The sequence below is a fragment of the Stegostoma tigrinum genome, chromosome 12 (genome assembly GCF_030684315.1).
Source record: "Stegostoma tigrinum isolate sSteTig4 chromosome 12, sSteTig4.hap1, whole genome shotgun sequence".
Taxonomy (NCBI): domain Eukaryota; kingdom Metazoa; phylum Chordata; class Chondrichthyes; order Orectolobiformes; family Stegostomatidae; genus Stegostoma; species Stegostoma tigrinum.
The window spans coordinates 53,502,092-53,528,720 of record NC_081365.1 but is presented as its reverse complement, the minus strand read 5'-3'; the positions used below and the strand labels follow the sequence as shown (position 1 = coordinate 53,528,720).

Below are 26,629 nucleotides of genomic sequence, written 5' to 3'. Positions count from 1 at the left end.
TGTTAATACCCTACAATTGTGGGAAACGCAATAACCTCGCAATCTGGCTCCCTAGATCTATATTGCTGTGCATAAACGTTTTGTCATAAAGGCATCTATGAGCTTATGCAGCCAAGTGCTGCCACCTGCACAACAGTGCACAAATTCCCTGTAGAGTCCCGAAATGAGCCCATGGCATTGGGTTCCCTCCCAGCCCAAGGGCTCAGAGGGTGTCCCAGAGTAAAGTACTGAGAATAATGACTACTTCTTTATATAGCCTCAGCAGTCAAGATTTTTATTGAATTAACATTTCACCATCTGCCCTGATGGGATTTGAATCTACAGCTCCAGGACATCAGACTGGGTTTCTGGATTACTACCACAGTGTTATTACCACTATGCCACTGCACACTCTTCCTGCCTCAGCAGCCATTGACATGACCTCAATTGTTTGCTGGTGCTCAAGATAGGAGTGAGACCCCTTTGGACACACCATCACTTGTTGATACACTGATCTGCCCTTCAGCCATAATGTTACATATGGATCGTGGAATTCACCCTAGTGTTTCTTTAACCAAAAATTCCTGTTCTTACAGAACAACACCATTTTGCTCCGTGGCCGTAGGCCCCCAACCAATGTCCCTCCAGCATCCCGTGGTCACCCTTGACGTCCCCACCAATACAGCTCAGCTTCCTCTCCGCTCTTCCAATAAACTCTTTTAGTTATAACACAGTTCCAACTGATTCACATTCAACAACAAAGACCACATTACCTGCTTTAATAAGTATTCAATGACTGTAAATCATTTCAATTTGCTAGCTGCTGCATGCTGTCAGCATCGAAATCTGTTTCCAACTCACAACCACACACTTTGTCCCCCACACCCCCACCACCTCTCTTCCCACCTCACATGGCCAGCTTTTTTTTTTAAGTTTTAAAAATAAATTTACAACATGCATCTGTTTCAACTATTTATTTTGCTACATCAAATGAGGATTAAATGAGATTCAGATGTAAATATTTCCTGACTTGATGACTGATAGAAGTTTTCTATGTGATTAACTTGCTTAATAACAACGCTGCTGCTACTGCTGAGCTATTGAGGATTCTTCGACTTGGCCATGGAATCAAACTGACTCCAAAATCCACCCCATATTACAAGAATGATAATGAGTACTGTGCGTTGTCTGTTGATTTAAAGCCTGAACTGTTATTCAGTTACTGGTATTGAGTATCAGGGAGTTGCTATCAAACATTGCATACCCTGCATGTGAAAATATTTTACCCAAAAGGTACAGCTTGTCGCCATTTTCTTAAATCCCTTAATTTGAAGAAATGTTCAACAGCAATTCAAAGCAATGCCAAAGTATAGAACATGAAATTTATAGTGGGCTAAGGTCTCAATTAAGCTTGATGAAATGTCAAAGTTTTCTCCAGATACTGCTGAAGGGTGTTTTCAGCAGTGAGTTTTTATTTAAGTTTCACAAAGAATTTATTAGGCTGCTCATTGTATGTATGAGTCACACCTAAATTGTGAAACTGGTAAACATCATTCTGGAATATTTGGTAGCCGACTACAAACACTTCAACTACTTAAAAGTTAACCCTGCAAAACAAAAAGTTCCTGAAATTAATGCTGTAAACTGTCGTTCAGAGAAAAACAGGACCACATAACAATCAACTTTCCCGAAATTTCATTACTTAAGAAGTCGAGGGTAAGCTAAAGCTGCATCAAGGAAAGCACCTGACATTTTAATTTAATAGGTGCTACTCTCATCTTGGACTCAAGTTGTGATTTTAAATGTGTGAAAACATTTGCAATCTCTAATGTTGTTAAACAAACGTAAACGTCTTTCAACATACCCAATGCTCCAGAAATCAAATATTTGCATAAATTCAACTAGAATACTCCACAAATATTTAATTTCCACAAACTGAATGTTACAAAATCTTGATTTTTTTATACATATGAAATACTGTCTCCTTTTAAGGGTTGGTATAGTAGAATATGAAGTTTAAACATGCAAGACGTGTGGGCTCAATCGTGATTTTCATTTGAAAGATCCCTAAAAGCTCATGTTAAGTTGTATTAGTAAAAATATCTAGAGATAGACAAAAAAATTGTTATAACTGTTCTTGTGCTTCTGAGATGCTGCTTGGCCTGCTGTGTTCATCCAGCCTCACATTTTATTATCTTGGAATTCTCCAGCATCTGCAGTTCCCATTATCTCCAATCAAATAACTCCCCACCTCCACTGATCACCATAATTGCATTGAGTCAAATAATGAACACACTTGTTACATGTGTCATCATCTGTGGCCATCCTAATCAACAGTGTCAGGCTGCGTATGATGCACAGTTGAAGTACAAAAACAGTATTTTAGCAAGTGGCAGGATTGTCAGTGGTATATATCTTGCCTTCTTAAATTACGATGTCTTAATTAGATGCTGGCTGTACAATTAAAACACTAACAAAGCAAGCGTAATTTGTTTTGAAGTTCTGGCTCTCACAGAGGTTGAGTTCATCTGTAGCAAAAAAAAACAATAACATACTATGCATCATGTATGGAACAGTCTTGAAATATTCACATAAAAGCTGACATTCCTTCATTAGAGGGTTATTTTTCTCATTAAAGGCCCATGCAAAATAATTGTGACAACTCAAAGACTGGTAAATTAGCATCTATCTATAACGTACTAGAAACTGCATCTGGACATTGGGCCTTAAGTATTAAGTATGATTGTATTAAGTGTGATTGTAAGTTGGTAGCACATTTGTACATGTCTCTTAGTTGACATCAATTGTAATAAAAAAAAACTAGTAATGTAGAATGCTGGAGACTTTTAATCGGTTTGTAGGTGGTAGCCTGAGATGGAGACAGAAAGGTCCAGGAAGGTGAGGGATGTCCAGCATCTGCAGTTCCCATTATCAGTGATGTAGATTGGGCTGTTTACGTGCTATCATTACGTGACCAAAAAATTAAACCCTGTCTCAAATAAACTTAGATTTTTTTTCTGAAAACACAAATGACTTAGCCAATTAGGAACAGAAATTTAAATGAAATAGCTCCAATTCCATATACTTTACACCCTCACAACTTGTGATGATCAGAAATACTGGTCAAAGTAGGTAGTCAAAACATTGTTATTCCTTAAACAATGTGTTTTTCACCAAATAGCCACTGAAACTGTACCCAAAACAATTAATCTACTTGACGATTCAGAGATATATTGGCAAAAAATAGCAGAGATCTGGATAAAGACTTTAGTTGGCTTACCATTGCCAAGTAAATATATTGCAAATTACTCTTCACATATGGGAAAGTTAACTGACAGCTAACAGTCAGGCTTTTTAAATTTGAAGTAAGGCAGATTGAATCTGATTGGTCAAGGCATTGTCTGATTCAATTCTCAGGGAAATGATTGTCAGCTATTTTGATGCTTTGAAACAGGTGCTGCATGTTTACATGCTTTTTTTGTAGGTAGCTTCCAGTACATGCAAGTGCGCCACAGTGCAAACCCAACTGTCAATACTAACTTGATTCTACATAATTCTTTGTACACTCAGGATGATGTACCAAATGTTGCCCAACTTCAGAATCATATCTAATGTTAGACATGGTTGTGCATTTTGTAAGTGTGGGCTGGCTGGGTAGCATCAGTAGTTGGTTGTTGTGAACAGCCTAAGGAATATGTTGCTTGATACGATCTACCAGTCTTTAGTAAGCACAGCCTAAACACTGAGCATCACACTGGCAGTGAAATTCACAAAGCACATTACTCATTTGTGAGACAGACATAGTGCCATTTTGCCTTGATTACAGCATCTGGTAAGTGGTGAACCCAACCATGTATAGTAGCAGCATCAAATAGCTATTCTCTGTTGCTCAAACCTTTGAGATATTGCTGACAGCGAATTCAGGATTGTCAGCTGGATTTGAGTGTGATGCACTGTGTGTACCGGAAGCTACATATATTGATACAGTGCCCCATTCTTGGCAAACAGAAAGAATGTGTACATTCGATCCACCTGCTTCAGCTCAGTAATATGGTTTAAAATTTAAACAGGCTGGTAGTTAACAGGCAATCATCATTAACTGCAGCAGTCTACACAGCAAAGCCTCTATCAGTCAGATTCCATTTGCCAACCAGTCAGCACTCTAATTTTATGTAGCACAAATGTTGTTTTCCCTTCACTTCAGTATTTGTGATTTGTCTTGATGAGTGCAAGATAAACAGCTTCAACAAAATGTCCATTTTCAGTGATCTTGGTTCTGTACATGCATCACTTTAATAAACATTTATGGTGAATAAGTCAGTCAAATTGTGGTTTCAATGCAAGAGTTTAAGATTTCTATCAATCTTTTGAGGATTATATTCTATGAAAATCCACAAATCAAATGCCTTGCATTTATTTTGAAATGCAAACCATCTATACACAAGGAAAACCTTCAGTGTGGACATGATCCAATTCCAATTGTATACGGTGAAGAGGCAGAAAGAACAGCTCTTTTGTGAATCTGAAAGCTTTGACAAGTCATCTTGCAAAATATCTAAGTTTTGGTTTGTAGTCACTTTCATTTCCTCTACACATTTTCACCAACCAAACTGAAGGTCGGCTGAGGCCAAATTTGTTTGCATCACAACTGTACCTATGCATTCTGATATATAATCCACTTTATAACTGTTACTTCATGACATATGTTTTAATAGCTTAAAATAGTGCAATAACAATGCCAAGCAGGTAAGAAATAATCAGCATTTACAAATGTGATTTTGTTTGGTTACTGACACATGGCAACACCAGTAGCATATGAATATCAAGAATATTTGCAAGGGGAAATAAATACTTTTATTAGCTAAAAGAAAAGAACATCCACCCACCCACACCAACTTAGTTTAACATCTTGTTTCGACATTTTGTTCTTTCAGTTGGTGAATACTATATAAATAAATCATTCAAAACAAAGCACTTGTGAGCATGCAATTGACGGTCTAGATGGTTACAATCCAGGCTGCGCTGACATAATTTATTTCTTGCAGAATGAGATCTAACAATTCCAACTGATGATCTTCATGAGATCCCTGACAGAAGGTAGGTCTTTGGCAATTATTCATTAAACCACAGAAAAGAATTGTGCATGTTTACTACAGATTCAGTGAAAAGGCAAGCACTGAGCATAGATCAGCTAGAACAGTTGAATCTTCCACTGTTGGTGTTAACCTAATTTACAGGCTGATCCCCCACCCACAGTCCACTCAGCATCTCTCATCTATTACATCAAAATCAATGTCATTTCTTTTAGAAAATGCAACCTCATTGGTCTGCTAGAAATTACCTTGAGGGGGTAACTTTCAAATGTGACAGAGTGGGTAACTGGTGGTAGTGAACTGCCCAGTAGTTGTACACATGCCACCCAGATTTGCTTCAAACTGATAGCCAGATGGAGTACAACATAAGCAGTCAATGTGATACTCTCCTGCTAAAACTAATTATAGTCTCTAAACTTTAAATTTAAGGACAATTGTTTCAGAAAGGACCATTTTAATTTTACACTACTAACAGCAAATGTCTTCGATGATGCAATGCAAAAGCTCCTTCAAATCAATCCAATAATGCCTGACCAATTTTACCCTGGACAATTTCATCCTGTGAATTTTGGATAGTGGGTTGTCACTAAATAAACTATTTACTGAGAATCCTTTTGCAACTTCCAGTGGAAAAAAAAATTCAGAGCAGCTGTTGTTTGCACTAGTTCCAAAAAGGTGAAATCCATCCTGATTCGCATTTCTTTAGATTTTTGCATTCCTAATTAGTGGAAGTGTCAACAATATTGTGGGAATTTTTGAACATTGAAAGTCAAATATAAGTAGATTTTAACAAGATTAAAAGCAAACCCTCAGTTGAGCAGAAAAATAAAGCAGTTTAAAATTGTATGAAATTCCCAATACTTTTAAATATTAAAATAAATCCTACGTTCTTACATACGTCTGACAAATAATGCTGACCATTTTAAAAAGTTTGATTTCAAGCACTGCTCCATAGAACCATTGTTCAGCTGCACAGGTTCCTCCATCATTTAGCAGTCCAGTATTTTAACAAAATATTATAGATCTATAGAGGCTAAAACATCCAAGTAACACTATTTTTAAAAAAAAGACTAGTACAGTCTAAAGTGCAAAACTGCAAGTGAATTATATGTTTTTTCGGTTAACCTTGTAAGTGTTCCACATCTTCCTAAAGAGGCCTCAGTAATCAAGAGAAGAATTATGTACTCGCCACACATTCTTGATGGATCCAAGGTCACAAACACATATAGCTTAGTCTCAATGGCGTACACAGAACACTGGTCACCAGACTTGAGGTTAGAGCAGGACTACCGATTGGCTTTGTACTTGGAAGCATCCCTTGGTTCACTGCTGGGATTGCTCCAATCATCTGCTTCTGGAGTGGTCTGGTAATGCCGCCAAGCTGATTTATTAAAAACAGGAAGTCGTTCAAATGACTCACTTGACAAAGCCTGGAAAAACAGAAAAACTATTTGAAGTTTAAGAATAAAAGCTTTAGTAGACAACAGTGGAGCACTTTTTAAAAGAAAAAAAAATGTTTTTGGGTCAGTGATTGCACTCTCACATGACACAGAAACTTAAGAGAAACAAAACAGGACATTTAGCCCTTTGGGCATCTTCCAACCTGCAATTAAATAACGGTAGATCTGCTGCTTCATTCCAAATGCCCAACCATACTATTTAGTTTGCAAAGATGGCTAAAAATCAACCTTTTTAAGTATTCTCAAACTTTATTCAGGAATTTTTTAGATTAATTTTATTATGTATGTTTTACATGTTTCAACAGCTTCATATTTTACTTTAATGTTGTCTCTTACCTCTTCTTGTTGCTTTTTTTGGGCAAATTGAGCTCACTCAGAATAATATCTTCAGGTTAGGCATCCCTGGAAGAGGCTTCGCAGTGAGGTTTAACCTCACTCAGAATAATAAACTGTTTTTCATTAAATGCATTTTGAATACTCAATTGTTCTTCTGTGGTTTTATCCATCAACAGATTTATCCAATTTACTGTGGATTTTCTGTCTCATTACATTGAAATCCTTTTTACATAAATATAGAATCAGTGTCTGTTTCACAATTTTCCTTTTCTAATACTATGTTGAACTTGATCATATTTTGATCCACTTATCACTGATACTGGCTGTATCCTTGCATCCTGATACTGCAGGACTACAGGGCTAGGGCTGTTGTAATACAACTTGAAAGAACTGCAGATGCTGAAAATCAGGACCAAAAACAAAGTTGCTGGAAAAGCTCAGCAAGTCTGGCAGCATCTGTGAAGGGGGAAAAAAAAGTGTTAGTGGTTTGGGTCCAGTGACCCTTCCACAGAACCGCAACTCTGGTCTGAGAAAGGGTCACAGGATCTGAAATGTTAACTCTGTTTCTTCCTGTCACTGATACTGCCAGACCTGCTTAGCTTTTCCAGCAACTTTATTTTTGTTATTGTTGTAATGTAAGTTTTATTTTAAATAAACTGTCGAAGTTGATCTTTTTACCTTTAGCTGCTCATTAACAGACTCCTTACAATGAGAATTCAGAAGAAAGCAGCAAGCTGGGACATTTAAAAAAGGGATTATAAAAGCCCAAACTTGGCACGTCTGCACCAATGATACTCTCACTTGTGTAGCCTCAGAATTCCAGTATTAGATCTGGGTTTTGAACGATAAAGGAAATTCAGGAAAGGGAAGCGGTGAAAAGGTGAGTCAGACAGCAGGAAGTACAGTGAGTACGCAGGTCTGGGAGGATACAGGTTGGAGGGTTGCTTGACTTATGGGGAAAAGATGTTATGGGGTTGGGGGGAGCGGGGGGAGAAGGTCGAAGATGAGTAGAGACTGAAAGTCAAAGCACTGCGCGATACGGTCGGAGTAGGTCATCTCAAGTTAAAGGGTTATGGATGGGGGAAAATTGGTGTTAGGTGGGTGTTACAAAGTCACAAAACTGAGGTTTGGCTTTGATTGGGGGCAGGGGGTGGTGGTCTGTTGGTAAGTAAGCTGTCTGAAGTCAAAGGACTGGAGGCTAAGAAGCGGGTGGATGAAGTAAACAGCCTGAAGTCAGAGGGTTGGTAACGGTGATGGGCGGATGGTGAGGAGGCACAAGTCAATGGGATCAAAGCATACAGGAGAATGGAGGTCGCAAGACAAAAGGGTTAATGATGAAGGGTGGAAGAAAAGGCTGTAAGTCAGAGGGTCAGGGAAAGGAAGAATCTACAGTTACATGGAGGGTCAGGATGCAACGGGTTCAGGAAGCAGAGTTGGGAGGTACTTCAAACAGTGAATGGAAATTTAGATTAGATTCCCTACAGTGTGGAAACAGGCCCTTTGTCCCAACAAGTCCATACCGACCCTTGCAACATCCCACCCAAACCTATCCCCTTATAACCCACACACCCCTGATTAGCATGGCCAATCCACCTACCCTGCACATCTTTGGACTGTGGGAGGAAACCGGAGCACCCGGAGGAAACCCACGCAGACACAGGGGGACTGTGCAAACTCCGCACAGACAGTTACCCAAGGCTGGAATCGAACTTGGGTCTCAGGTGCTGTGAGGCTGCAGTGCTAACCACTGCGCCACCGTGCCATCCTTATTAATAATTGTTAACAGTTCTCTGCTACTGCTATAGGTCAGAATGAAACATGATAGCAAATTAAATTTGGTGTCAATGCCAGAGAAATTGCTGTGCACAAATAGGTGTGATTTGATTCATAGAAAAGTCAGTAACCAGAAACAAACTTTATCTCCTCCTTTCAACATTCCTCATCTCCTGTTTTTCCTTATCCTTTTCAAATGCACTGACTCCACCAAAATATGGTTCCATAGACAGGAATTCCACTTCAGAATGGAGAAGACAAACAGAAATTTCTTGCAAGAATAAATATTTTAAAACTACCGACTGAGCAAATAATTCGCTGCTAACATTCTGAATATATACTGGTCACATCCCATACCTAAATTCTTTGTCATTATTATATAAATTAAGGTGAAGTATCCACAGGTAGGAAGCTCCCCAGGTATCACTTTGTCCAATAAAAAGGTGATGCTTTAAGGTTCTTGTACAGCTGCATTGTCCTTGCTCTGGCACAGAAGGTCCAACTTCAAATCTGGGAGATATGTCATCAATGTCCAAATAAGTCAATTAAAAAGTTAAAAATAAATTAAAGAGACATTTGAAGAACCTTGTGGTGCAGTGGTACAGTCTCTATTGTGGGTCAGAAGGTCTGGTTTAAATTCCCATCTCAGGGTGTGATTGCCATGGAGGTGTATCCACTTACTGACACTATGATGGGTTGTAGAGTCAACAGCAATTGGTAACGATTCCTTTTGTGAATAAATCTAAAACTGAGCAAAGATGGACTGGTGCCCTTCATCAACTGTCTGCAGAAATGTGAAAACTTTACTGATGTCGTAAGTTACCTTCAGGTAGATGACTGCATTTGTACCCAGTCCTTCCATAGAGTACAATTTGAGGTCCCCTTGAAAATAACGAGCATATAGGCGAGAGATTGGCAAGCCATATCCAAATCCAGCCTGCAGCCAGAAGTTTAAAAAAAACTTTACAGAATAGCTGCACCGTAACAGTGTCAAACTTAGATTAGACAAAGATTACATACCTGGGCAAAATAAGAGAAAATAATGTGAGAAAATGATGTAAGAATGAGCTACATGAAAATGTTCTTGCGATAAATTTTGAAAATATCTTCACTTATTAAAAGACTGGCTCTAAAGTACAATCTATACTTCAATATGACTATGCATAAAATAACCAAGAGATAAATTGTTTCTGAACATTTAAACCTCTGGACAAAATCTTACGATTTTATTTATCAACAAATTGATTTTATTGCTGGCTACCAGCTAGATTAATATAATTTTCCTGGATATGGAGAATAATTGAACAAGCCTGTAATGATAAATGATTTTGAAGAAAATGACATGCCAAGATCAGCTTGAAAATTGTGGGAGTCTGCAACATGGAAACAAGCAACCGGGCAGCGGCTCAAATATTCAGATAGTCATTGAAACAGCGCAGAGTAGAATAGCAAGTCGGAACCACACAGAATTTCCAACACAGCAGACTCAGTGGGAATTGCCTGGAAAATTGAAACATCTGACAGACAATTCCACTGCATCTGGAAAACCCTGAAAAAGGCCAAAATCAGGAACTTGGGGGATTCTGACTCACTTAAACTTGCCCAAGGAAGGTTAGAGGATTAAATACTTATTGCAAGTCGTGGGTATCTATTGAACCAATTCCCCAATTCCAGCTTCTCTGACCACTTAAACCTGCTATGTATGCCACCCGATTCTGCCAGACCCCAACACTTACCCTTGATGCCCATACCACTGTGCCACCTGACCTTCCCAGACCCCAAGAACCCCGTTCCTTGCCTGATCCCCCAGGGAGCATCGCCCCCAACTCTCTGACTATCCATTCAACATCCCCTTTGCACCTGTTGGAATTGACACAGTTTATCCTGATCGGAGAGACAGTCCCAGAACCGCCAACCAACTTGACAGTAAAATGGTACATGTGCTCAAATTTTAAAATGATAGAAACTGCTAGAAATTCTCAGCAGCATGTATTGGCAGAGAAATAGAGGTAAGGCTTCAGGCAGATGTTCAGTCAGCAGACCAGGAAAAAAGTGGCGGCATGGGGTGACAAAGAAAAGAAACAGAGGATAAGGTGTGTTGCAAGGAGAGGTTGATTTTGGACCAGAAATGAGGAAAGATTAATTATTAAAAAGGAATGAGATGTATGTTAATGTTGCCACTGTGGGTCAAACTTCAGCAGGTGGACTGCAACAGTTCAACAAGGCAGCTCACCACCATGTTCTTAAGGGCAACTAGGGATGGGCAAAAAAAAATGCTGGCCAGCCAGCAATGCCCAAATCCCACAAACGAACAGAAAAAAAGGGGAACGTAATTTGATCAGGAAGGAAACAAAACAATGAGGCAAAAGAAAGTGTAAATGACTCCGTTGCTCCCGTTTACTTTGCCTCTACACCCATCTTTTGTTTAACCCATTAGCAGCTCTTTTTGCCTCAGGAATGAAGGAGTAGTAGCCTTCTAGCGCTAGGCACCCAAGTTCAATTCTACCATCAGGTGGCTACCTGTGTGGAGTTTGCACATTCTCTGTATCTGCACAGTTTCCTCCCACAGTCCAAAGATGTTTGTGTTAGGTGGGGTGGCCATGCTAAATTCCCTGTAGCGTCCATGGATGTGCAGGCTAGGTGGATTAGCCATGGGAAATACAGGATTACAGAGACAGGGTAGGGAGGTGGGTCTGAGTGGGATCATACCTGATTAATTGCCTCAGTGCCATTTTCCCAAGTTACTCCTGTATCTCAATGTAGCATGTATAATCTATTTAATCGCTATGCGGAATATACTCAATGACCAAACTTCCACATTTAATAAATAAAAGAAAATAAGAGGAGGGAGTACTGAGACAGAGATCTACAATCACGGTTTTTGTTATGAAACCGATGGAAAGCTGAAAATAATGATGTGTTTGCAGTCAGCTACGACTGTTTTAATGTAAACACATGAATGGATGGAGCACCACACTGACTAACACTGCTGCCTCACAGTGCTAGGTACCTGTGTTCGATTCCACCCTTGGGCAACTGTGTGGAGTTTGCATATTTTCCCAGTGTCTGCACAGGTTTCCTCCCACAGTCCAAAGATGTGCAGGCTAAGTGGATTGGCCATGCTAAATTGTCCATAGTATCGAGGGATGTGCAGGCTAGGTGGGTTAGCCACAGGAAATACAGGGTGACAGGGATAATGTAGGTCTGGGTGGGGTGCTCTTCAGAGGGTTGGTGTGGACTCAATGTGCCGAATGGCCTACTCCCGTACTGTAGGGACTTATGGATAACTAACGTTTAAGAAAATGCTTCATAAACTTTTTTCCCCACATGACCCCATTTAGACATCAAAATTGCATTCATTCAGATGGTATGGGTAGGGAAGGATTGCAGGGCTTTTAGAATATAAATTCTACCTGTATTTTCTGTACTTGAAATTCTATCAGGGAAGCCAGAATTCTCTGTGAAACACAACATTCAGAACACACTCAGTTCAAGAGTTGCTAGCTGGACAGGAACACTCGATTCTCAGCAATAGGGGAAGGATTTTTTGAACATTTTCAATTGGTCACTCAAGTCACTTCTGGGGTCACTGAAGAGCTGATTGAGAAGTTTACTGAAAGGCAGCAATATACGAATGAGAAGAGAAAGTAAACTCCACACTAAGAATGCTTGTTGGCTGTATTGGAGGGAAAGCAACAACTTCATGGATTCACTTTAGAGAACTGAAAGTGAAAATGAGACCTAGTGAGAAGTCAACTTAGTGACAGATCAAGCGCAGATAATGTTTCTATATAAAATAAAAACCGAAAGAACTGCGGATTCTGTAAATCAGGAACAAAATGTCTGAAAACATGTGTGAAGGAATAATCAGAGTTAATGTTTCGGGTCCGGTGACCCTTCCTCAGAAGGGTTGTTGCTGTTGTTGTCGTCGTCAATGTCTCTATGCTTAGTACTCAAGGCAAGTTTAGGAGGAGTTCATTGGCAGCTCAGTGTTGCATTCAGGGCTTAAGAAAAGTCAATAGACAATAGGTGCTGGAGTGGGCCATTCGGCCCTTTGAGCCAGCATCAACATTCATTATGATCATGGCTGATCATCCACAATCAGTATCCTGTTCCTGCCTTATCTCCATAACCCTTGAGTCCACTACCTCTAAGAGCTCTATCTATCTCTTTCTTGAAAGTATCCAGAGAGTTTGCCTCCACTGCCTTCTGGGGCAGAGCATTCCATGTATCCACCACTCTCTGGGTGAATAAGTTTTTCCTCGACTCTGTTCTAAATGGCCTACCCCTTATTTTTAAACTGCGTCCTCTGGTTCTGGACTCACCCATCAGCAGAAACATGCTTCCTGCTTCCAGAGTGTCCAATCCCTTAATAATCTTATACGTCTCAATCAGATCCCCTCTCATCCTTCTACACTCAAGTGTATACAAGCCCAGTCGCTCCAATCTTTCAATATATGATAGTCCCGCCATTCTGGGAATTGGCCTCATGAACCTACGCCGCACTCCCTCAATAGTAAGAATGTCCTTCCTCAAATTTGGAGACCAAAACTGCACACAATACTCCAGGTGCGGTCTCACCTTGGCCCTGTACAGCTACAGAAGGACCTCTTTGCTCCTATACTCAATTCTTCTTGTTATGAAGGTAAGCATGCTATTAGCTTTCTTCACTGCCTGCTGTACCTGCATGCTTGCTTTCATTGACTGATGTACAAGAACACCTAGATCTCGTTGTACTTCCCCTTTACCTAACTTGACTCCATTGAGATAGTAATCTACCTTCCTGTTCTTGCCACCAAAGTGGATAACCACACATTTATCCACATTAAACTGCATCTGCCATGCATCTGTCCACTCACCTAGCCTGTCCAAGTCACCCTGTATTCTCATAACATCTTCCTCACATTTCACACTGCCACCCAGCTTTGAGTCATCGGCAAATTTGCTAATATTACTTTTAATGCCTGTGTCTATATCATTAATACATATTGTAAACAGCTGCGGTCCCAGCACTGAGCCTTGTGGTACCCCACTGGTCACTGCCTGCCATTCCGAAAGGGACCATTTTATCACTACTCTTGGCTTCCTGTCAGCCAGCCAATTTTCAATCCAAGTCAGTATTTTGCCCCCAATACCATGTGCCCTAATTTTGCTCACTAATCTCCTCTGCGGGACTTTATCGAAGGCTTTCTGAAAGTCCAGGTACACTACATCCACTGGTTCTCCCTTGTCCATCTTCATAGATACATCCTCAAAAAATTCCAGAAGATTAGTCAAGCATGATTTCCGCTTCGTAAATCCATGCTGACTCTGACCTATCCTGTTACTGCTATCCAAATGAGTCGTAATTTCACCTTTTATAATCGACTCCAGCATCGTTCCCACCACTGACGTCAGGCTAACCGGTCTATAATTTCCTGTTTTCTCTCTCCCTCTTTTCTTGAAAAGTGGGACAACATAAGCCACCCTCCAATCTGCACGAACTGATCCTGAATCTATAGAATATTGGAAAATGATTAGCAATGCGTCCACGATTTTTAGAGTCACCTCCTTAAGTACCCTGGGATGCAGACCATCAGGTCCCAGGAACTTATAAGCCTTCAGACCTAACAGTCCATCCAACACCATTTCCTGCCTAATATAAATTCCCTTGAGTTCGTCCATTACCCGAGGTCCTTCAGCCACTATTACATCTGGCAGGTTGCTTGTGTGTGTTGCTTGCTAGTGAAGACAGATCCAAAGTACCTATTCAACTCTTCTGCCATTTCCTTGTTTCCCATAATACATTCACCCGTTTCTGACTTCAAGGGGCCAATTTTAGTCTTAACCATTTTTTTTCTTTTTACAACCCTAAAAGTTTTTACTATCCTCCTTTATATTTTGGCCAGTTTTCCTTCATACCTCATTTTATCTCTGCGTATTGCCTTTTCAGTTATCTTCTGTTGTTCTTTAAAAGCTTCCCAGTCCTCCGGCTTCCCGCTCATCTTTGCTATGTTATGCTTCTTCCCTTTTATCTTTATACAGTCCTTAACTTCCCTCGTCAGCCAGGAAATTAAGGACTGCATAAAGATAAGAGAGAAGCCAGGAAGTCCTGGAAGTTGGGGAGGCTGATAAGGGAAATTTACAGAAAAATCCACAGGGTCTGTCTTAATCACATTTGCAATTTGACGTATACTTTGGAGTATTTGAACATCATATCCTACCAAAGTTTACAGTACTTCAATGCTGATTGTTAGAACTAGCTGCGCATGCATTGTAGACTGCATTATTTCTAACTTGCATTATAATACAGGAATGTTGTTTGTTCCAAATCATGGAATTCTGTCATAATATTTTCTCTTACTAATAAATTTCTCCTAACTTCTGCACTTAAAACAACAATGTTGAAGGTTGTAATTAAAATCACAACTTGACATTTTTCAGGTAATTCATTTAATTCAGCATTCATTTTTCTTAAGGAAGTCATTCAGAATAGCGCCAATGACCACTTCAAACATCAACTTCCAATTCATCCAGAAAAACCACTGACAACAGTTCTAGAATTTCCAATGGCCAGATAGCTGTTACACCAGCACAGACTGGAGTTGCACCTACAGGCAATTAAGGACCCAGTTGTGCACTTTGAAGGAATTGCCAGCAAGTGAATTTTCCACCGAGCAACTCCTCCACAACTGGAACCCTTAAAGAGTCTACATTTATATCAGAGACTTCAGAAAGTTCCAAAGGAGGAAAACAATTATTTGGGAAATGTTAGACTTTATATACATAATTTAATTGCTGAGTAATAGTAAACGGACCACAAATTTGTCTTACTCATGCCCAACTATACTTCTCCTAAATTCTGACTCAACAACCCCTTCCCCAGACCAGACCAAAATGAGATGAAGGAGAACTGAGACAGAGATCTACAACCAGGTTTTTTTTGTTTTTAAAAATCATAAAACCGACGGAAAGCTGAAAACATTCTTGTCTTCGCAGTCATCTATGTTGGTTATAATTTAAACACCTGAATTGATAACTAATGTTTAAGAAAATGCTTCTTTTTTTCTCCCCCATTGCGACCCTATTTAGACAAAACAAAATTAGCATTCATCCAGAGATGATGTGTAGGAAGGGTTTGCAGGACTTTTAAAAGAAAAACAATTCTATCCACATTTTCTGCATATCAAATTGTACCAGAGAAGCCAGAACACAACATTCAGAGCACACTCAGATAAAGAGTTGTTAGGTGGAAACATTCAATTCTCAGCAATAAAGGGAAGGGCTTTTTGCAATATTTCCATTTGGTTACCCAGGACAGTTGAGGTCACTGAAGAGCTGATTGAAAGTTTACTTCGAAAGGCAGCAAGTACATATCCCCACCAATGCACTCCACCACAGTACAGCCAACCTACCCTGAGCAGGACCTGACCTGACCGGACCTGCACACCCAATGAACCGAACATCTCAAACACCCTCAACAGACCCCAATCTTCGCCCAGGCCTGCTTCCCATCACCAGACTTAACAAGTGAGACTACCAGTTCTTTAAAATCGAGCCTAATACATCACTGAAGTGATTTAGCAGAATAGTTAAGAGGGTACAACATCGACCTATAAAACCTATCACTTGCATGGAAGGTGGTCTTGGTTGAGGAGGATACAGATGGGTTTAGTGTTTTATATTACAAAGATATCAATACCCCTGTACTTGTTTATTCCATTAAATATCTTCTTTCCGGCATTAGGGATATTGATATTTTGTTATATGAAAGACACGTGTGCAAAGAAATAACAGGCCAACCATTGTTCTGTCAATTCCATGACAGATGATATTTCAAATAATCCTAAACAAAATATTAACATTCTAGCATTTTCTTCTACTAATCAGCTATAATTTAGCAGATATACAAAAAGTACTATTACTGATTTGCTGCCTTGGTCCTATTTCCAAAATAATTGCCAAAAAAAAAACTCTGGGATACATAGAAAAGACCATAAAGAAAAAGGATGCTAATCTCTAATTTTGCGCTGTTTATAATCTTAAGAATAAATGTTTTTGCAGGATGAGTTTTATTTTTACAGCTCCTTGTAGCCAGTGGATAACACAATATGCGCTTACCAAAGGAGCAGCTTCTGATGGGTGTAAGCTGGGACTGGGTGCAGTTGAATACATGTAATTAAACAGACGGTCAATCTTCCGCAGAGGAACACCACCTCCTTTATCAGATATCTACACAAGTTATAAGACAAATGATTAAAGGGAAAGCTAAAAAAAAACAGCTACTTTCCCAAAGGATTCTATGCATGTCATGAAATGCTGGATGGAGAAAAACTGACCATTTCTTGTATATAATCTAACATTATTATTCAATTGAATTTCCAACGTTGAAAAGGTTAAGAATATGTTTTCTAGCAGAAAATTATCTTTTCATGAGGATTTAAATGTACATCTAAGAAAATTTCACAAAACTCCATAGTCTCAAGATAAAAGCAAAATACTACTGATACTCAAAAACATGAGACAAGAAAAGAAAAATGCTGTAAAGTCTCAACAGGTAAGTCAGCATCTGTACAACATGAAAAGAATTAACATTATAGATCCAGATTCCAATATGAAAGGAATTAAACTGATGGAGATGCATCAATGACTAGGCTCAGAAGATGTACCAACCGTTAATAACAAGATGCAGTTACTGAGCAAACTGAATGTTTATAATTCACCAGTTCATTATAGCTCCATCTACTACTCTTTGAACTAGTAAGCCATCTGAAAAACAAATTTTATTTACAAACAGGACTGAAAAATTTACACTCAAAGGCAGAACCATAGTTAGGTATATTAGCCACAGGAATTAATGGGTCAGACTAGTGGTGTGCCACAGGGATTGGTGCTGGGACCCCAGATATTCGCAATGTATGGAAATAATTTGAATGAGAGAACAAAATTCAACACTTGAAAGTTTGCAGTTGAAACCAAGTTGGGTGAGAGGGTGCGATGACAAGGATGCACAGATCCTTAGCAGGTTATGGGGAGAAAGCAGGATTTAGCAATTGAGTTGGATGATCAGTCACAATCGTGAACAGCAGAACAGGCTTGAAGGGCCAAATCACCTCCTCCTGTTCCTATCTTCTGTGCCTCTATGTTAGCTGTGCAGAATTAAGGAGAATTGTTTCACCCTTTTTTCATTCTCTCTAGTCTATCATATTTCATTGGAAAAGAATAAAAAATAAACTACAAAAAGGAAAATGTATGACTCTGGAGAGGCTTCTTTGAATTTTTGGAATGCACTTGCGCCAAAGTTGAAGGCGACGACAACCTCTTCTATTGCACAAAATGTATCACTTGCACAAGGCTACATAAATCAAGGTGACACATTTCAATTACCTCAGATGAAACTGTTCTTTTAATTATAATCTCCCCAAAACTGTCAACTTCAAAACTTATTGCACAATTAAGAGCAAGTCTGCACAGAAATTTAAACCAACGGTAAAGGTGCAGAATGTTGCGTAAGTTCAGTTTGACTGTAAGAATGCCATGGTAATTTGGACTTGCTGCCAAGTTATTTTTGTCTTCAAGACAGTGCTCAGTAAAGATATATAGCCCTCTAGCGCTTTCTATCAATGTGCTATTACTTTTTAGTTAAGTATACTTCTTTTAGAAAATTCAGCAGAGCAAATACAGCTTTTAATATATATTCAGCACAACATAGAAAATGAAAAGTAATGAAATTGCGGTGCTCACCTTAATTGACAAATCTTCTTTCCCCAGAGTGACCAAAGCTTTGATAGGAGGGTAACCTTCTTTTCTGCCTTCATGAAGTTCTACAGTAGCTCGCATTGAATTCTATGGTAAATATAAGTTCTGTACATTAATCTGATTATCGTCGAGGATAAATTAATTGATCGTGCATTTCTAGAAAGTATAAATGGTGTGCAAACTGCAGAGGAAGACTTAATTCATCGGGTTTTTGTACTTTACATTTTCAAATTACTTTAAGTAACTCCCCAGAGTTACATCCGGTAGTCCTGAAGAATGGTCGGTGGACTTGAAACATTAACCCTATTTCTCTCCATAAATGCCACCAGACTTGAGTTTCTCCAGCAGTTTGTTTCTTTCAGATCTCCAGCATTTGCAGTTCTTTGTTTTACATGATTGCATTTAATAGTTGTGTTTCCTATGTAAAGTATATTCACACAAGTTAAAAACAGGCACAGAGATGACAGGTAGTGAAAATGCCAATCAGCAAAATAATGAATTTATTTCCCACAAAATTGTAAATAAATCATTCATCTGTATTAGCCACATGTGCATTATGTTCAGTCATTCATGGTATGCCTGGCAGGATTGAGCAGTGGAAGCCTCCCATCAAGATGTGAAAATGTGAAGATGAGGAGCATTGTTACTCTGCAGCAAACTGAAACAGGAAACTTTTGCCAATCTCAAAAGAATAATGGTTTCTGGTAGGAAATAATTAATTTGTGAGTAGCTAAGTGGAGACATTAAAATGTTAGCTATTTAAGTGACCCAATATGTAAAGAACTAATATGCAATCAAACCAATCACAACAATTAAATCAATTAAGTTAAGCAGGATGATTTACTGATGCAGGAAAACAGCAAATTCATTTCATAAAGATGAATTGTAATAATTAAATTGTACCGTATGCTCACTTGCTTTGAAATAAAGTGATGTTTCAATTTAAATCAAGCTTGGTCTTGTCAGATGTTTACTTGATAGGTTTTCAGAAGGTTGGAAAATCACATAAGGACATTTACAATTCATAACATAAAGGAGGTACACAATTTTTATCCCGTTAGCTTGTGTTATTGGACAAGTAGATACTTGGCAATGCGTGCCTACTCTAGCAAAAAGGGAAATGACATACATTTATCAAAGTGATGAATGTCAACGAAGAGAAGAAAATAATGTTTCAAGGTATGTTTAGAACAGATATCAATTTAATTTCTGAAATGAATACACAAAATGATCAGTTGAGTCATGGTACCAGAATTAGTTGGTTAACCATTAAACGTGGTCGCAAGTCAAACAACAGCAATAATGTGTACTTAATATGAGAGGCACCAAACATCATACAGGTGATTTTAGGGCATATGGCCAATAGCCAGACTGAAGAGGTAGGTTTTAAGGAATGTCTTAAGATGGAAAGTGAAGTACAGAAATTGAGATATTTAATAAAGGAAGCTTTGAGTTTAGGTTCTTTGTAGCAGCTATTTCTTTAGCAATTTCTGTTTTTAATCGCATCCTACCACACAACGGATGGAAACTAGATGCCATAAATTCTCGACATGCAAGTTACAGCAGATACCTGGTGACTCCACTTGCTGCTAGCTCCTCCAGACCCCAAGTTGGACATTACCATCTGTGTCTTAGGGCACACTCCAGGGCAGTAGTACCAATATAGCCACCATTGATAGAGCAACAAAATGTAGCTGTGCTCAAGACACCAGAATGAGAGACACAAATATTGGAGAATGCAGGCCTTACAAAGATTACAGATTAGGGTCAGATGAGTTAGAGTCATGATGTCATACAGCACAGAAACAAACCCTGCAGTCCAACTTGTCTGCAATGATCAGACATCCCAATCTGACCAAGTCTCTTTTGCCAGCATTTAGCCTTTATCCCTCTAAACCTTTCCTATTCATATACCCATCCTGATGCCTTTTACAGGTTGGGATTCCTCTGGCAGCTCTATCCATACACACACCATCCTCATGAGTTGTGCTAGGATTTGCAAACAAAGACTGAGAATTTTAAAATAGAGGTGTTCCTTAACTGGTGGACAATATACATCAACAAACACAATTAGAATTTAGTTGCTCTGCATGGCATGTTTCATCAGTGCCTGGTTCCTTTAAACTTTTATGTGTTATCACACATACATCAATCATCATTGAATGAGGGATACAATTGTTCACCCAGAAAGCAGCACAGGTTAAACAAACAGTCTTGTGGAAACTCTGGCGAATAGGACTTTGTGTTAGTTGAAGCATAGGTAGTAGAGTTTTGGATCCTGTATAGTCTCCATACATTTGAAAGTGAAAGGCTAGTATGAAGCAAGGGTAGAGTTGGACGGGTGATATTATGAGAGTGGAAATAGGCTCCTTGAGTAAGTAAATGAAACCGCTTAAACATAGTCAACTGCTATCAGTGATTGACGTTTGTTTGAGCATACAGTCAAATGAGGAGAAAAACAGCAATTTGCTGCTTTCCTTCCCCGTGTAGCTGTCCAGAGACCACCACCCACTATGAACCTACTCAGACACCCTATTAACCATTTTGCATTTGTGGGTGCCCCACTGCCCTCGAGGCCTGCTAAATTCCCCCCTGCTGCCCAGTGTCAGGCTTGCCAGAATCCTTTAGACCAATTCTCTGAATTTGAGCCTCAGAATTCCCCCACTGGCCAAGTACTCCCACTGCCTTATACCCCACCTTTGAAGGAAGCCCACCAGCACCACCACATCAGACTCTCTTCTCAAATGAACTATCTGTTACCACAGACAAACAGCTCTCAGGGTGGAGTGTGCTAGTCAGTGCTGCTGATTCCTTGTGACTGACGGCTTGAGTAGTCGCCAAGTCCCAACTGTAGGTTGCTCCTGCACAGGGCACACGCTCAGAGACATTGAGCGATCTCCATGGTGGAGAAAAGTCATTCATTCTGGCTCCAAAAAGATGTGATCAGAGCATTTCAGAAATAGTGAAAAGCTAGGAAACATCAAAGTTGAAAGAGATTTAGGGGCTCATGTACAATGATTACTAAAATTACTCAAAATAGGCTTGCTTATAGAAAATTAAAAAAAGAGTGGTTTGGTTGAAAGTTTAAGGATTTTGCAAGAATTGATATGGTGCTGAAAGAAAACTGTTCTACTGGTGGGGAGACTGGGCTAAGGATATGTGATTGTAAAATCAAGCATAGGCCATTCAAGAAGGTATAGAAACTATAATGCAAATAAATAATGAAATTTAATGAAGTATCTCACCTTCACCTTATTGAGGTAATTGGGGATAGGTAGCAAAAAACAGGCATTGTGGGCAAAGCTTATTTTCCAAAAGATAAAAACTTAATGCAAAAGTAGAAATGTGAAGTTCTATTCCACAAAAAGCAGTGATTTAATTTATAACTGCAGCTTAATTTAGAATTGTAAATTGGAGCTAGACTTTTGTTAGCCTTAACACAAGTATGTCACGACTATTGAAAAGTGCTACCGATTTGCAGGGTTAAATGGCCTATACTCATACCTACAAGTGGTGTATAAATTTAAGGAACGACAGCACTGTGTTAAGCGCATAATTTTGTTGCGCTCAAGTTTGCAGTACTGGCAACTTTTTGATAACTCTAAATATTAATATCAAATTTGAAATTTGGCACTTAGGCATTCATCCAGGAAGACAGGTAGCACCACCACAATCGAACAACACTAAGCTTCCAAAGTGAAAATGCAAGAATTTGTTTGCTACTTTCTTCAGTAATATACTTGTGAAACAAAAATTGCTGACTTACTTTGAAAAGTTCAAACAACATGTGAAAAAGATGCGATGGTACATACACCACTTGGATTGGTCTCACAGATGTTTTTGCTGAAATAAATACACAAATTCATTAACTAGTTATACTCTTTTTTTTGCATCATTCTTCAGTTAGAAATATTCCAAACATGGAAATCTCCAATTTTAATTTGATGACAAATTCAACGACCGTTCATTCAAACTTAATCAAGCTAATGAGCAAACATAACATATTTTAATTTTCTGGTAAGACGGCTAATTAAGGCATCAATGTAAATATTGTGGAGGAGCCCAGGAGTTTGTTTGCATGCCATTTCAATAATTACAGAAGCACAAACAAACAAGTTCAATATGGTTGTGATGAAAAACAACAACCCCAGTTTCAGCACCTCTTTTGGTAAACCTTTTTTTAAAAAATCAACCTGTCTGGAGGAGTTATGACACGTGTTAGAAGCAGGTGGAACTTGAACCTGGACCTTCTGGCCTACAGTTAGTCCATTGTGCCAGAAGAGCCCAGCTTTTTGAAAGGAGAATGCTGGCCAGTGTGGAACAAAGGTTTTAGTATAAACCTGATCAGCTTAACGAACACAGACGGTCAACAGATGCTATCATTTAGGTCATTATTAGTCAGCAAAATATCTGGTTAAGAAGCACATCCAAGGATCAATCAGTATATTCAAAGTAGCCTAACAATCAGTTGGCTGGCATAATAGATAACTGATCTGCATTGCTCTACTGAAAGATGTTTAGATTTGTGATAAATTCATGTTAAGTTGAATTCATTAGTTTGAATCATAGAATCCCTACAGTGCAGGGATCCCACTTGGTCCACTGAGTCTGCACTGACCCTCCGAACATGTATCCCACCCATGCTCAGCTGGCCACCTTATCGCTGTAACACCACATTTGCCATGGAGAACCCAGTTAGCCTGCATATCCCTGGGCACAAGGCAATTTAGCATGGTCTATCCACCTAACCCACACATCTTTGGACTGTGGGAGGAAACCAGAGCAGCTGGCAGAAACCCACGCAGACATGGGGAGAACATGCAACTCCAAGATGTTAAGTGCTAAGCACTGAGTCACTGTGCCATCCATACTGACATGGAATGACAAATTTTGTTTTTGCCATTATTATGCATTAAATAGTCAAAATGTTTAAACTTAATTACTTCAATAGGTATTTCACAAATTAATTTTAGACTGAAGAAAGCTTGCAAAATTTAATTACCATTGAACTCATCAATCTCCAGTTCTGGAGATCCCATATAGTATTGCTCACATAACATCTTTGCAGTCTCATATGCATCTGTGTAAAAAAAAAGGAAATCATAAAGTGCATACAGTACAAATGCAAGCCAAGAACATTGGCTCAATTTAGGAATAGAAGTTTAGCTTCATCACTAAGGTAAAATCAATATTCAGCAGATGACAGATATCGGAAATAGCAGAAACTTCGTGGCAAGAATTCATGGCATCTAGTTCCTTTCCAGTGGGTGGTAGGATGGGTTAAATACAAAAAATGCTGGGAATACTCAGCAGGTCCTCCAGCATCTCTGGAGAGAGAAACAGAGAAACTCAAAACATTAAGTGTTTCTCTCTGCAAAAAAAATGCTTCCAGACCTGCTGAGTTTCTTTAGCAATTTCTTTTAATCGCATCTGACCACACAATGGATAGAAACTAGATGCCGTAAATTCTTGACATAGAAGCCACAGCAGATACCTGGTGACTCCACTCACCGCTAGCTCCTCCAAACCTCCATCTTGGACATTACCATCTATGTCTTAGAGCATGGTCCAGGGCAGGGACCAGGCTGAATCTCGGGGGTAACGCATCATCCTCTGACACTTCCGCCATCTACAATCCAACCCCACAACCCAAGACATTTTTCCATCCCCACCCTTGTCTGCCTTCTGGAGAGACCACTCTCTCCGTGACTCCCTTGTTCGCTCCACACTGCCCTCCAACCCCACCACACCCGGCACCTTCCCCTGCAACTGCAGGAAGTGCTACACTTACCCTCACACCTCCTCCCTCATCCCCATCCCAAGCCCCAAGATGACTTTCCACATTAAGCAGATGTTCACCTGCACATCTGCCAATGTGGTATACTGTATCCATTGTACCCGGTGTGGCTTCCTCTACATTGAGGACACCAAGTGGAGGCTTGGGGACCGCTTTGCAGAACACCTCCGCTCGGTTCGCAATAAACAACTGCACCCCCCAGTCATGAACCATTTTAACTCCCCCTCCCATTCCTCAGATGACATGTCCATCATGGGCTTCCTGCAGTGCCACAATGATGCCACCTGAAGGTTGCAGGAACAGCAACTCATATTCCGCTTGGGAACCCTGCAGCCCAATGGTATCAATGTGGACTTCACAAGCTTCAAAATCTCCCCTTCCCCCACTGCATCCCAAAACCAGCCCGGTTCATCCCCTCGCCCCACTGCATCACAAAACCAGCCCAGCTCGTTCCCTCCCCCCACCGCATCCCAAAACCAGCCCAGCCTGTCTCCGCCTCCCTAACCTGTTCTTCCACTCACCCATCCCTTCTTCCAACCTCAAGCCACACCTCCATTTCCTACCTACTATCGTCATCCCGCCTCCTTGACATGTCCGTCTTCCCTGGACTGACCTATCCTCTCCCTACCTCCCCACCTATACTCTCCTCTCCACCTATCTTCTTTTTTTCTCTCCATCTTCGGTCCGCCTCCCCCTTTCTCCCTATTTATTCCAGAACCCTCTCCCCATCCCCCTATCTGATGAAGGGCCTCGGCCCGAAACGTCAGCTTTTGTGCTCCTGAGATGCTGCTTGGCCTGCTGTGTTCGTCCAGCTTCACACTTTGTTATCTAGAATCTCAGGGGAGCTGCTTGCTTTCTTAACATTCACTCACTCAGGATCCCTGTCTTACCTTTCAATGTTTTGTCCCCACCACTAGGGCTAAAAGATACATAGCACTTCTCTTTTGGCTTGCCTTTTAGCACAGACAGAAAATAAGGAAGCTTATCTTGGTTGTCAGTAATGATCAGTCAAGGGAGTGGACATGTTGTTAAATGGCACCATGCTATGTCAATCTCACACCTGAATCATGTGTCAGCGTAAGTGGCAAAATACACTGCTTCAATCAAATAGCTATGTCTCAAAGTCAAAGGGAGTAGTCCTCAGTTGAGTCAAGGGTGACAGAGGATCCCAGCGAAGGAAGTCAAAGACAGCCTTCAGTATCATTTCCAAGGGCTTAGGAACAGTCATTCAGCCACTCGGGCTGTCAAGGTCAGGATTCTCTTCTCACTGTGGTGGTGAGGAGCCCAGTGGCAGGCATCCCACCAGCTGTCTTGACATTTTCTGCTTTATTATGGGATATTTTCTCCTGCATTGAGAGAAAGGGGAGGATCGAGTGAGATGAAAGTGGGTGGCACAGCAGTTAATGCAGGTAGGGAAAAGGTGTTGAGGTGTCTCCCTTGAGTGAATAAGCAGCACTAAGGCCATGCAGGGTTAGTGGTAACAGGGCTTTGGGTGAGTAACAGCAAGTGAGGGAGGATGTTGCATGCATAAGTGGGAACATGAGCCTTGCTGCGAGGTGTGCGCAGTAGCGGAGCTAGAATGTGAGATAGCAGAGAGAGGATGGCATCATCTACCCAAGTGGAGCAAAGATAATTGACCTTCTTGCTATAGTGGCAGGCATTTCTCCAGAAGGCTGAATCCACACTGATCCAAGTGGCAACCTCAGATCTCATGGTCTCTTCTGCCAGACTTGTAGAACAAGGATATCTGGCTCTGTGCCACTTCATTCAGCAAGACACCCCAGTCCCTGTTCTCAAACCAATGTGCCAATTTCCCTTTATCTGCCATGCAGGGCAGCTCTAAACTGACAATGCTTGTTGAGGTATATAACTGTCTTTCTAAAGATGGTGCCAGCACGAATGATTGCAGGATAACCCAGCAGTAATGAGTACTTCCAGCTATGACATATGGGAGAGCTGGGCCTACATTGTACAAGAGGAGCACTACGTAGATAATGAGGTGAGTTTGGAATAAATGCCCAAGAAAACCTGTGGAGAGAAATCCTCCATGTAATGTAACAAAAATAACACTTTGTCAAAATATAGTAAGATTCCATCTAAAATTTCAGTTCTCATGAAAAACAATCAATCAATTTGAAAAAAAAATATTAACTCCCTTTGAACCTTGACAAATGCCTGGCCTGTGAACGCTTTCCGATATTTTTGATGTTACCGTTAGGTAAGCATTCAGTTAGACAGACAGGAAAAAAAAAGGTAAACATTCCAACTTAAAGAACCAGCAATAACAACAGCATAGGTGTATTATTTTCCAATATTTTAGCACATAATAAGTAAATGACAACAGTTATTTTCTAGCTGGACAAGTTCAGGTACTAACCTGACAACAACCCTGGAATCCGAGATAATGGGAACTGCAGATGCTGGAGAATCCAAGATAACAAAAAGTGTGTAGC

The 26,629-nt window shown here is 40.0% G+C and overlaps 1 protein-coding gene across 2 annotated transcripts in view; it reads right to left on the bottom strand.

The window, feature by feature from the left end:
• Positions 1 to 4,205: 4,205 nt before the first annotated feature.
• The window catches only part of LOC125456961 (pyruvate dehydrogenase (acetyl-transferring) kinase isozyme 3, mitochondrial), a 53,616-nt gene continuing 31,192 nt past the window's right edge, over positions 4,206 to 26,629 (bottom strand). Inside the window, exons 6-11 of one of the 2 annotated variants that reach the window (XM_048540615.2) lie at positions 23,382 to 23,459; positions 22,146 to 22,222; positions 18,365 to 18,466; positions 16,742 to 16,852; positions 9,465 to 9,578; positions 4,206 to 6,502 (exon numbers count right to left, since the gene is read on the bottom strand). In XM_048540615.2, the coding sequence (XP_048396572.1) occupies positions 6,359 to 6,502; positions 9,465 to 9,578; positions 16,742 to 16,852; positions 18,365 to 18,466; positions 22,146 to 22,222; positions 23,382 to 23,459 (626 nt within the window). In that variant the 3' untranslated portion in view covers positions 4,206 to 6,358. The remainder of the gene's footprint in view (positions 6,503 to 9,464; positions 9,579 to 16,741; positions 16,853 to 18,364; positions 18,467 to 22,145; positions 22,223 to 23,381; positions 23,460 to 26,629) is intronic. The other variant, XM_059650334.1, reaches the window with a different exon arrangement.